The sequence below is a fragment of the Herpailurus yagouaroundi genome, unplaced genomic scaffold (assembly GCF_014898765.1).
Source record: "Herpailurus yagouaroundi ecotype Mexico unplaced genomic scaffold, PumYag 28, whole genome shotgun sequence".
In the NCBI taxonomy this organism is placed as follows: Eukaryota; Metazoa; Chordata; class Mammalia; order Carnivora; family Felidae; genus Herpailurus; species Herpailurus yagouaroundi.
Window position 1 is genome coordinate 100,747,713 of NW_024412376.1, and position 10,631 is coordinate 100,758,343.

Sequence of the window (10,631 nt, forward strand, 5' to 3'; positions counted from 1 at the left end):
ACATTGGCTAACATAAAGCTGTCTGATTTTGATTGTTTTGTTACAGTGTTAAGATTTCACTCTGGCCCTTGACCTGGCAGATTTAATTAGTAGAAAACAGATTAAAGCTGTACTCAGGTTTAATTCTTTACCCCCGGTAATTTAATAATTAATTTTGGTGTGTGTGGGGGGGGGGATGATTATCCCCACTTCTGACTTTATAAAAGTTGCACGGAGTTCAGGTTTTTATACTGTTTGTTTCCATATATTCTGAGTCCCACTGACATGCTATTCTCTGATCCATTTCAGGCATTAAGTCTTGACCTAGAGGAGTATGTTCTTGTACCAGACACTACTTTTAGTTCCAAACTTCATAGAATTGAAAATCTCTCCCTTTATGTAAGCAAGTTTATCAGCTTTCGTGTTTTTCTTATGTATTCCAATTTAAAATCCTTGCCTTTTAAAAATTGTTGAAGGACTGTTGTGTTTGGACTTTGCCATCGTTCTGGGGTTTCCCTTTGGCTGTCAATTTAAGATCCTTAACTTCCCTTGAATTTCAGGCCTTATTTTTGTGCAGCCCATCTTTCTGCTTCTGAGACCTTCCCAAAAAAGGTCTATTCTGCCTCTTAACTGATCACTAGTTTTGCTAGATCAAAAATTCTAGGTTTAGTGAAGAAATCAAATGGCACTTTGGTTCTTGATCATATGACGTATTTTTATGCTAAAATTGCTCAAGGTTTTAGTTCTATTCACCAGTGTTCTCAAATTTTATGATGGGATTATTTCATCCATTCTGTTGCACACTCAGTGGGGTGTTGGCATTGTGTGAACTTGCTCTTCAGTTCTGGGAAATGCTGCTGAAATGGTTCTTTGCTCATCTTCACCACCACCCCAATCTTCCTTTTCTCTGGAATTTTTATTTGAATGTGAGCCCTGGACCTCTGTTTTCCGTTGCAGTATGTTGATTTTTTACAACTTCTATGTTACAGGTTTTTTTTTTAAGGTTTTAATTAGCTCTAATTTCTAAGACCTTCCCCCCTCACCTTCATTATAAATTAGCAACGTGTTCTTACATGGACGCATTATTTTTTCTCATCTCTAAGGTTATGAATAACTTTAAAGGTTTGTTTCCAAGATACTTTGCTGTTGCTTGAGCTTCTGCCTCTCATATTACACATTTTCCTCAAATGTTTGGTGATCTGTGGCTCATATTTAAAAGCTAATTGGATGTTGTGGATTGGGCTAGGGTTTAACTTTTGGGATTCAAGTCAGATCCAAGTGATCTGACTATTAAGTGCTCTGTCGTTTTATTGAGGAACCCTTTGATATTCCCCCTCTCCCTCACACCGTCCCCCCTGCCCTGCAGCCTCTGGGCCTTCCCTACCTGGTCAGATTCACCAGAAGTCTTTGTCTACTCTCCTACCAGAAGGGTGGAAAAATGCAAAAAACTGGCTGCCAGTGTTTGGGATCCCAGTGAAGGAAAACGGCTGAGGGTTCTGAACAAGTAAAGTACTTTATTTTCTTCACGCTATGCCTGTTGAGTACAAAGACCACCTTTTCTTATGTACTTCAGATAAACTCCAGTTTTCTGCCAGGAATGGGTTTCTGTTCATCAATACAGAAGAACTAGGGGTTTAACTTTCAAACATTTTGAACCAATCCTCTTACTCCTTTTACCTGTTTTTAAAGGCACCTGAGCTGTCCATTGCTAAGCCTTTGCAGGGGTTCTGTGGTACAGTCTGGGAGGGATATCCTCATTGCTGACAGCCTATTTGGTTTTCTCGTTGGTCGAGTCCATTACCACTTGTTCATAAGCTTTGCAATTTCCAAAATTTTGTTGCTGTTGTCTCCTTTCCCGTTCTTTGTCCTCAAGGTTTTTAAATGTTGTCTCTCCACCTCCCACCCCCCACCCCCGCCCTTTAAAGTAACGGGTTTTAGTAGGATTTCAGAAGGGACTAGAAGTGATAGGGTCTTATTTTTTAGCAGCCTTTTTTATTTGCGTGGGGGTGGTTGGTGACGGAAGGTTTGGGAGAACATAAAGGGGCAGGTAAATTAAAATCCAGATAGTGTTCTAGAATAATACCTTCCAGAATTTGGCCAATAAATTTCGTATGTAGTTTGTTAGTTTATTATGGAACCAATCTCTATTAATGGACAGTGTTAGGTAGCTTTTATTTCAGTTCTCCACCAGTTTTGTAGACTGATTAGAGCTGTCAATCTTCCTTCTTTTCAAGTAATGTGTGAGTTTTCTTGGTCTGCCGGCCTAGTTCAAGTTTTGATACCTTTGGTTTACTAGGTGTGTGCTACCAGGTGAGTTACAATCTCTCTTCTTGGGGTTTTGGGCTTTTATTCCTTTCTTAACCTTCAATGAGCTTTATAAGGTTACAGGTTTTGTTACTACATTACTCTTTGCACATTGGGATGGCAGTTGCTTCATTGATGTGCACAAGTTAGAATACATTATGTGGAACATCTGTCCAGGTGTCCTTCATGCTGAGGTAATTTTGAAAGGTGGTTTCATTAACGTTAGCATCTAAGTTAAAAGGCCTGTGCATTCTATATGCACTTTTGGTTTTTTACTGCTTGGAAAAGTTCTTTGAAATTGTTATCTTGTACTTTAAAAATACCTTATGGCTTTGAGGTATTGGGAACATCAAAACTGAACCCACTGCCTACCACAGCAAATTTTGGTTTTCTGAAATGTATAATTTTATTTGGCTTGGGGTCACATTAACTTGAAATGTCAAAATCTAGGTGAGTAAATTTCTTTGGGAGCAGTTTACTTCTAATTTATCAGCTCTCTAACATTTAAGCATGACTCCGAATTATTCATAAAAACTGATTTTTACTATCTACTTTGGGCAAGCTGAGTGCATTCTTTATCTTTTCTTCACTGCTGGCCATGTTGAAGTCTAGCCTGAAAATCTCCATGGCTGAAATAATTCTGGCAAGATGAATATCCAATTGTGCAAATTGAATCTGCCTGGCCTGCTAATTGCTGTCAGTTGCCTATAATCTGGTAAAATTGGAGAAAGGTTAGTTATAATCCTCATTTCAAAGAGGCTTGAGCCCATTTACATCGGAATCAATCAGAATTGTTTAGGTGTTGCCTGGGAACTTGGATTTCACACTCCACTCCAAGTGATCTTCGCTACTCTAAAGTTTTAGGTATTGTTGCTTTAAGATGGTTAAATAATGCTGTTTCATAAAGATTTTTTGTTTTTACTTTTATTTCGGGTAAAGACAAAGGTGTGTGTTTCATAAAACAATGCCACTCAAGCATTTTAATCATGATCCCTTAAGTCTCGCTTGGAAAAAAAATCAGAAAGACTTGGCATTCTAATGAGTGTACAAGATGATAATGAGTATGTGTGCTGCTGAAGGTGAGCACCGAGATGACAATGAGTAATAGTGTACCAAGTGGGGGAAGAGATGTGGTGGAAGTAGCAGTAGGCTGGGAACGTGGGGAGTTGGTTTTATGATTTTTAAATTAACTATAGGCGATACACTTTCCTTATTGCCTGCATATTGCCCCACTTTAGTTTGTCACTGATGTCACTCATCCATTCCATTGTGAATTGGTAATTAGTAACTGAAATTGACTTGCTGTAGTTTTGGGTTGGGCTTGTTACATATTGTCCCACTATCCTTAGCATCTTTTAGATTCTCTAGTAATTTCCAGCAGCCTCTTATTTTCAATGGCTGTAGTATAGAAGTAGCCTTAGGTAACAACTGTGGTATCCAAGGGACTATGCAATTTAGGAAGACAGCAGTGGGTGACTGCTGAGTGTTAATTTACCCTAGTAAGCCCTGTAAATTTGGGGGGACAGAAGGGGGCTCTAAGGGCATGAAAAAAGGACCTTGCAAAATTACTGTACTGCTTTTAAAAGGTGATGGCTTCATAAGAATTAGATCTTAAGAGCAAGGTGTTCTTTGTTGTTAACAGTCCAAATCAGTTACTTTACTTGTCAGAAGAGGAATTCTTTAAAGTCTTCCGAGAAAGTACAGAATAGGCATTAGGGGAGGTGCTAATTCATTTAACAATGATAGTTACTGAATTCTATTTTGAGAAACTTAAGTCACTGGATAGGAAGATCATTTAAACTTCAAGGTTAATTGGTATACAGTTTATTTTGTAATTGGATAGGCTACATTGTTTGCACTTCGGGATTTAAATGCGAGGTTATTTTTCCTGCCTCTCTCATTTCTCTGAAAAATAAAATATTTGAAGAAACTTAAGAGGTCTGTTAATGTTACTAACCTAAAAGCGACATTTAACATGTCATGGAAGCGATGCTTTGAATAAATACTTAAGAAAAGGAATTATATAATTCCCCTTTGTTGTATGGATGGCCTTGGATTACACAAGGCTTAATCACACTTTTAGAAGACACTTGCCAATCTCACTAAGTAGAACCCGTTTAAAATAAAAATTGGAAGATGTCTCTGGCTATTACAAGTGTAGTTAAATTAGCGAAGGCAATAAAGAAAACTTCAAAATGCTCAGAAATTTGTTGTACATTGCTTCTACAATCATTGATATATAATAAAGCATGCTACTACTAGTCAATTAGTTTTATGTATTAAGACCTATCAGCATGTCTTTGTTTTTTTTGTTTTTTTTTTAGTACCTGGTTGACTTGATTTCACACTAACGTGATGTTCTCTGTACCATTTAACATTTTCAAAACCTATTCTCCCCCAGCAAATTCTGTTAGAGCCAAGTGTTTCCATTTCTGGAAGCCTACTTTTAGAGTTCATATTAAGTTTATAGTGGGCTTTAGTGGGGTTTTAATTTGCACTAAATTTTCTTTTCTGGAAGATTACTTATGTTCAAATTTATAATGTAGTGCTTTTGTCTTACAATTAAACTCTTACAGCACTCATGCATTTTTTGCAGTCTTTTTGTTTTTCTTTCTTTTTTTTTCAATTTAAGCTTTCCCTTCTTGGATGAATACTTTGAAATAACAGGTCTTATTTTCTTAGTTGAAAAGGTAAGAACTATCATATTTAAAATGTAACAGTTTTAAATGATGGGATTCTTTTGAAAGATTATGCAAAATGGTCAAATAGTTTCTTAATTTGAAGAGTCACTGAATTCAATGGAAGAAAGAAGGGTCATTTTCAGTTTTCTCCAGAATGTTCAGGAGGAAGGATAGTGAGAGAAGGAAGATTCTGTATGGGGATATTCAGTCTCTGTCCTCTACTGGGTTTGCTGTCAAATGTGGTGAGACTGCTGAAAGTGCTGGTAGGCATCTGCTATTTATGCAGACTTGTATATATTTCTCAGAGGATGGCAAATTGAATTAGATGTGTAAAGTTGCACTAATGTTCGCCAAGGTATTCCTACTCTGAATACAGAGGAAACCTAACATAACATTATTGTTCCACTATTCCATTTCCTATGATTGTGTTCCTCGAGAATTCTGAGGCATTTGGGTCGTTCCTAGTTCTGGCCTGCCAAGAGAGAAGCTGATATTATGGCAGGTCATGGTATGATGCTTAGAAGGTCTTCACTCCCTCACAAATGATCTCTGTGACCAGTTTGTGATTTGCCTTTTTGTTCTATAAAATCAGGCCAAGTTAAATAATGGGTTCTGTTATTTTAGGTTCTGCCATGATTCTATAATGAGAATATTAACTTTATTTTTTTAGAAGTCTCCTACTAAATATTGGGGGGGGGGGAGGGGCAGAGGGAGAAAGAGAGAGAATCCCAAGTAGGCTTCATGTTGCCAGCGCAGAGCCTGACCTCTGGGGCTCCCATCTCACAGCTGTGACATCAGGACCTGAGCCTATATCAAGAGTCAGACCACTGAGCCACTCAGGTGCCCCAAGAATATGTACTTATTTAAAATAAGTTAAAATCATCTTTTCAGGTTTATTAAAATGTATAGGATATTGTCTAGCAGACTTAAAGCAGTTTCTAGTTTAATACATAATTCGATGGAATAGACTTGAAAAAAAGAATGTTTCTGAGGTCCAGCTCTGTCATTTGCCCTGTGATGTTGGACAAATAAAATTTAACTTGTCTAAGCATCAGTTTTCCAACTGAAAATTATTTCTCAGATACGGATGTTTGATGATAGGCATGTGAATGTGCTTTGGAGTTAGTAGTTCTCAACTTTATCGTAAGGTTAAACACACTTGGAGGCCCTATCCCAGCCTTAAGTAGAATCTTCAGGGGGGAGAGCCCAGGCATCTATATTATTAAGATCCCTGAGTCTGAGAGTTGAAAACCAAAGCTTCATATTTATTGCTATGACCATGTTTAAGAGCTATGGAGATCACACATAGGAAAAGGTATCAAATGTTAATACCTATATGTGCTGGGGAGTCTGAATATGAAGAGTATAATGTGGCCAGGCTTGTGGGGAGTAGATACACATAGCTGTCTACCAAGATGGGATGAGTGCCCTTTGCAGTTTGCCTGGGCATCTGCTAGGACTTCCCACTTGTGCTTCTGTAACTCTTCTGGGCTTCCCTGGCTATGAACCTTCAGATTTAGTGTAGAAGTCCCTGGAGTTTGGTGAGTAATTTGAGATAAGCAGAAAGGCTAAGAAGGTTCTGGATTACAGAATAGTGTAAAAGCCTTTATAAATAAGAAATAAGGTCAAGGAAGCATTTTTGTGGGGAATGGAGGAAGATATCGTTGAGTTTTGGGGATTTAAAGTTTAAGGTGTTTGCATGATACCTAAGTGGGTGTATCCAGTAGAGAGTTGGAAAAAGGTTTGGAATTCAGAAGAGAGGTTACTTGCTGGAGAAGGGAATGTCATGGGAGTAAATAAAAGCACCCTAGAGAGTGTGGGAAATGAAGAGAACCAAAGGCTGAGCTCTGTTGCAGGCCATTTCATGAATGAGTGCATGATTAGACTCCCAAAGGCCTACTCTGCTTTCTGCACCCCCCCCCCCCCCAAACACACAAACAGCAAGCAGTGTCTTAATTTGCTAATCCTCTCTCTTACTAGCCCAGTGGAGTCAGGCAAGTGACCTAGCTTGTCAAGTTTTCTTATCTGTAAAATGGAAATAAGAGTCCCTACCTCAGGGTTGTGAGGATTAAAAAAGAATCTGTAAAGTACTTAAACAGCTACTGGCATATAGTTAAGTGTTTTAACTGTTACTGTTGACTGCCTTGACCTATTGAGATAAATTCTTTTTTTTTTCCTTTTTAAGTAGGCTTCATGCCCAGCATGGAATCCAAACTTGAACTCACAAGCCAGAGATTAAGGCCTGAGCTGAGATCAAGAGTTAGATACGGTTTAACCAACTGAGCCACCCAGGCACACCAAGATAAATTCAATTTCTAGTAAGATCCAATTACCAGCCCCACTTACAACCCACAAAATCTCCATCAGTGACTGGAGCTGGTGTTGATCATTATCTTTCTTGAATTTATTCTCTGCTGCACAATGTGCCACTTAAATAGGCGTTGTTTTAAATGTGCTTATGATTTTTTTCAGTCTTGCTGCCTCAACTGGAATGTTCGCTTCCATTGGGATTAGGTCCATTTCTTACACTTCTGTGTATAGCCACTAATTTCTCAAACATCAGTTATCTCTACTGATGTGGTAACTTACAATAAAATTGTAATGTTTTAGAACTATTTTGGTGCAGAGTGGGAGCTCAACAATGTTTGGATGCATAAATCAATGAAAAGTCTAACATTGCCTTAATATTTGTTTCTATCTACTCAGGTATTTTCTGACAGATGTAGCATAAATAGCAGATAAACACTCCTTACTAAACGAGTGCTTTTCTTCCTAACTCTTAAGCTCTAAGACAGTTCTAAGACTGGGAAAACCAGCATTATGTGGGACTTAATAGCCTGGAACCAGAGTGATAGCTTGTGTATTATTTGTGTTGCAAGTGGAGAGAAGCTTGTCACAACATGCTCTTGATTTTTAGGCTCCTGGGTCTTGGCATCCTAATATGTAAAATTGGGGAGGGGGTAGATTAAGTGATCTTTAGGTTCATGTCTTCTAGCAACACATATGCTAGTATTCACTGGCAATCAGGAAACAAATACATTGTTTTATAAATATATTACAGAAATGTAAGGGAAACACATTATATAGGCTTTAAAAATAATAGCAAAATACATGGCAATTCTCACAATGCTTCTCTTTAAATTTCTGTCTCCTCCCCTCTACCCCCCCCCCCCCCAACCACCTACCAACCTACAAAAAGCAAAAATACTCCCATGTGTCTTATCTGGACCACAATTGAGGGGTCAGATAATATACTCTGAGTTAAAGATACAGATTTCCTATATACAACAGCCAGGACTTGAATTCATAAAAATCTCAGCTTTCTAGGTGTGTGACTTTGAACATGTCATTGAACTTGGCTATTTTCTGATCTGCAAAATAAAGATAATATGAGCAAATATTTACACAGCACTGTTCTGTGTGCCTTACATTATACTTAATAGGGGCGCCTGGGTGGCTCAGTCGGTTAGGCGGCTGACTTCGGCTCAGGTCATGATCTTGCGGTCCGTGAGTTCGAGCCCCGTGTCGGTCTCTGTGCTGACAGCTCAGAGCCTGGAGCCTGTTTCAGATTCTGTGTCTCCCTCTCTCTGACCCTCCCCCATTCATGCTCTGTCTCTGTCTGTCTCAAAAATAAATAAATGTTAAAAATAGTTTTTACTTCTTTATGTCATTGTAAAATTAATGAGACATTCCTCCTCCAAAGCACTTAGTGCATTATATCAGAGTACATATTCAATATAACACCTGTTTTTTCCTGACATAAATTACAGAAACTCTAAAGTTTCTAACATTTAAAATCCTTTAAAAATACTTTGTGCATGGAAAGGTGATACTGTGCTGGAGGAATAACAAGCTTGGTGTCTATTTAAAGTGCTGATACTTGATCATTAGAATTAAAATGAGCTATCTACCAGATAGGAACCCATGTTTTTACTCTTCCCCATGGATCACTAAGTGATTTTTAAAACTGACTTTAGACCTCAAGTTCCCATTTAAGAAACAACTCATGATACCTTGTTACCAACTGCAAAGTGAAGCTGGATGTTTTGGTTATTAGATATCTTAGTGATTTGAGGTTATTGAGTGAAATGTAGGGGGAAAGCTATTAGGGTGGTAAAATGGGACAGGAAATCTCCAGGTTTATTGGAGATACAATACAGCTTCCTAATTTTAAAATCGTTACCCAAGGAAATGTCTAGTATAAAACAATGGTGTGAGTAGTCATTTCAAATGAAAGAATCTGTGGAAGAGGTGAATGTTTATTTCTGGACTGTGTACTCATGTGAAGAGTCATTAATTTTTATTTGTATTTAATTTTAGAGAGAGCGAGCAAGGGAGGGGCAAAGAGAGAGGGAGAGACAGAATCTTAAGCAGGTTCCATGCTCAGTACAGAGTCCAATGTCGGGCTCGATCCCATGACCCTGGGATTATGACCTGAGCCAAAATCAAGAGTTGGACACTCAACCAATTGAGCCACCCAGGCACCACAAGACTTCTATTTCTAAGGGAATTAATGAGATCACAGTCATTTTTCTTCTGAGTAAGAAGGAAAATATTAGGGATTTAATGCCAAAAATGCAATCATTTTTTTCCTGTTAAGTAATAGTTAACACTTAAATAGCGTTTACTATGTGGTAGACATAATTCTATGTGGTATTATTACTAGCTCCCTTTTACAGATGAGGAAACACACAGGTTAAACAACTTGTCCAAAGTCACCTGATGGTATCTTGCAGGGTGGAGAGTTAAACTTCAGTGGTCTGATTCCAGGGTTTGTGCTTTTAATCTTAACAAAGGGCAGAGAGGCTGGGGAAGTAGCTGGAGCAGTGGGGAAAAAACTGGCAGCATTACAGAAATGGAAGAGGTACGAAAATTAATAAAGCACACTACAAGGACAAGGAAAAACTTCCAAAACCCTCTTCCTTCAGTCTTCCTACCACTGGAGAATGCTATTTCATAATTGTTGATTGTAGAACTCTCTATTTACACACAACAATTTATTGGTAACTGCTGGGGATGGGGAGAAAAAGGGTCAGGGTCAGGTTGGTATTACATTTGTACTTAAAAGAATGATGATGATTGAGAGGAGAATTACCACGGTGATGATTATAATCTTTCTGAAGTGTTTCCACCATATCCTCCTGAGAATCTTTCTTGTTTTTTGGGACTCTTTGGCCTGAAATAAAAATAAACACAAATTTAATGTTTTCTTTCTGTATCTGGATTAATGGACACACTTCAATACCTAATAAAGCTATGTAAAAGAACAGATTAACTTGGTTTTGAGCAATCCCAGAGAGTCCCACAAAGTCTGCACAGCTTTTATAAAATGATGCACCAAGATTCCAGGTGCCTTCCTCATTGAGTTCAGCTGTAATTTTATTAATATTAATAAATTAATATTTAATAAATATATTTAATAAATATGTATTACTTAAGAAATATTTAATAAATTAATAGAATTTATTAATAAATAATTAAATTTATTAACTGTGACTGTGACCAAGTTAGTAACTCTTTGAGCCCCAGTTTCCTCATCTTCACTTTATGATTTTACTTAAATGCCACTATCCCTTACAACCCTATTTAAAATCGCTATCCCCATCTCCATCCCAGAAACCCTATTTCCCTTCGATACATTATTTTTCTTTAAAGTATTTATCTCTT

General features: G+C 37.8%; 1 protein-coding gene across 1 annotated transcript in view; it reads right to left on the bottom strand.

Moving 5' to 3' along the window:
• Window positions 1-9,931: 9,931 nt before the first annotated feature.
• LOC121033581 (vesicle-associated membrane protein 714-like) overlaps window positions 9,932-10,631 on the bottom strand; it is a 31,565-nt gene continuing 30,865 nt past the window's right edge. The window contains exon 6 of the mRNA XM_040480045.1: window positions 9,932-10,140. Within this exon, the coding sequence (XP_040335979.1) occupies window positions 10,003-10,140 (138 nt within the window). The 3' untranslated portion in view covers window positions 9,932-10,002. The remainder of the gene's footprint in view (window positions 10,141-10,631) is intronic.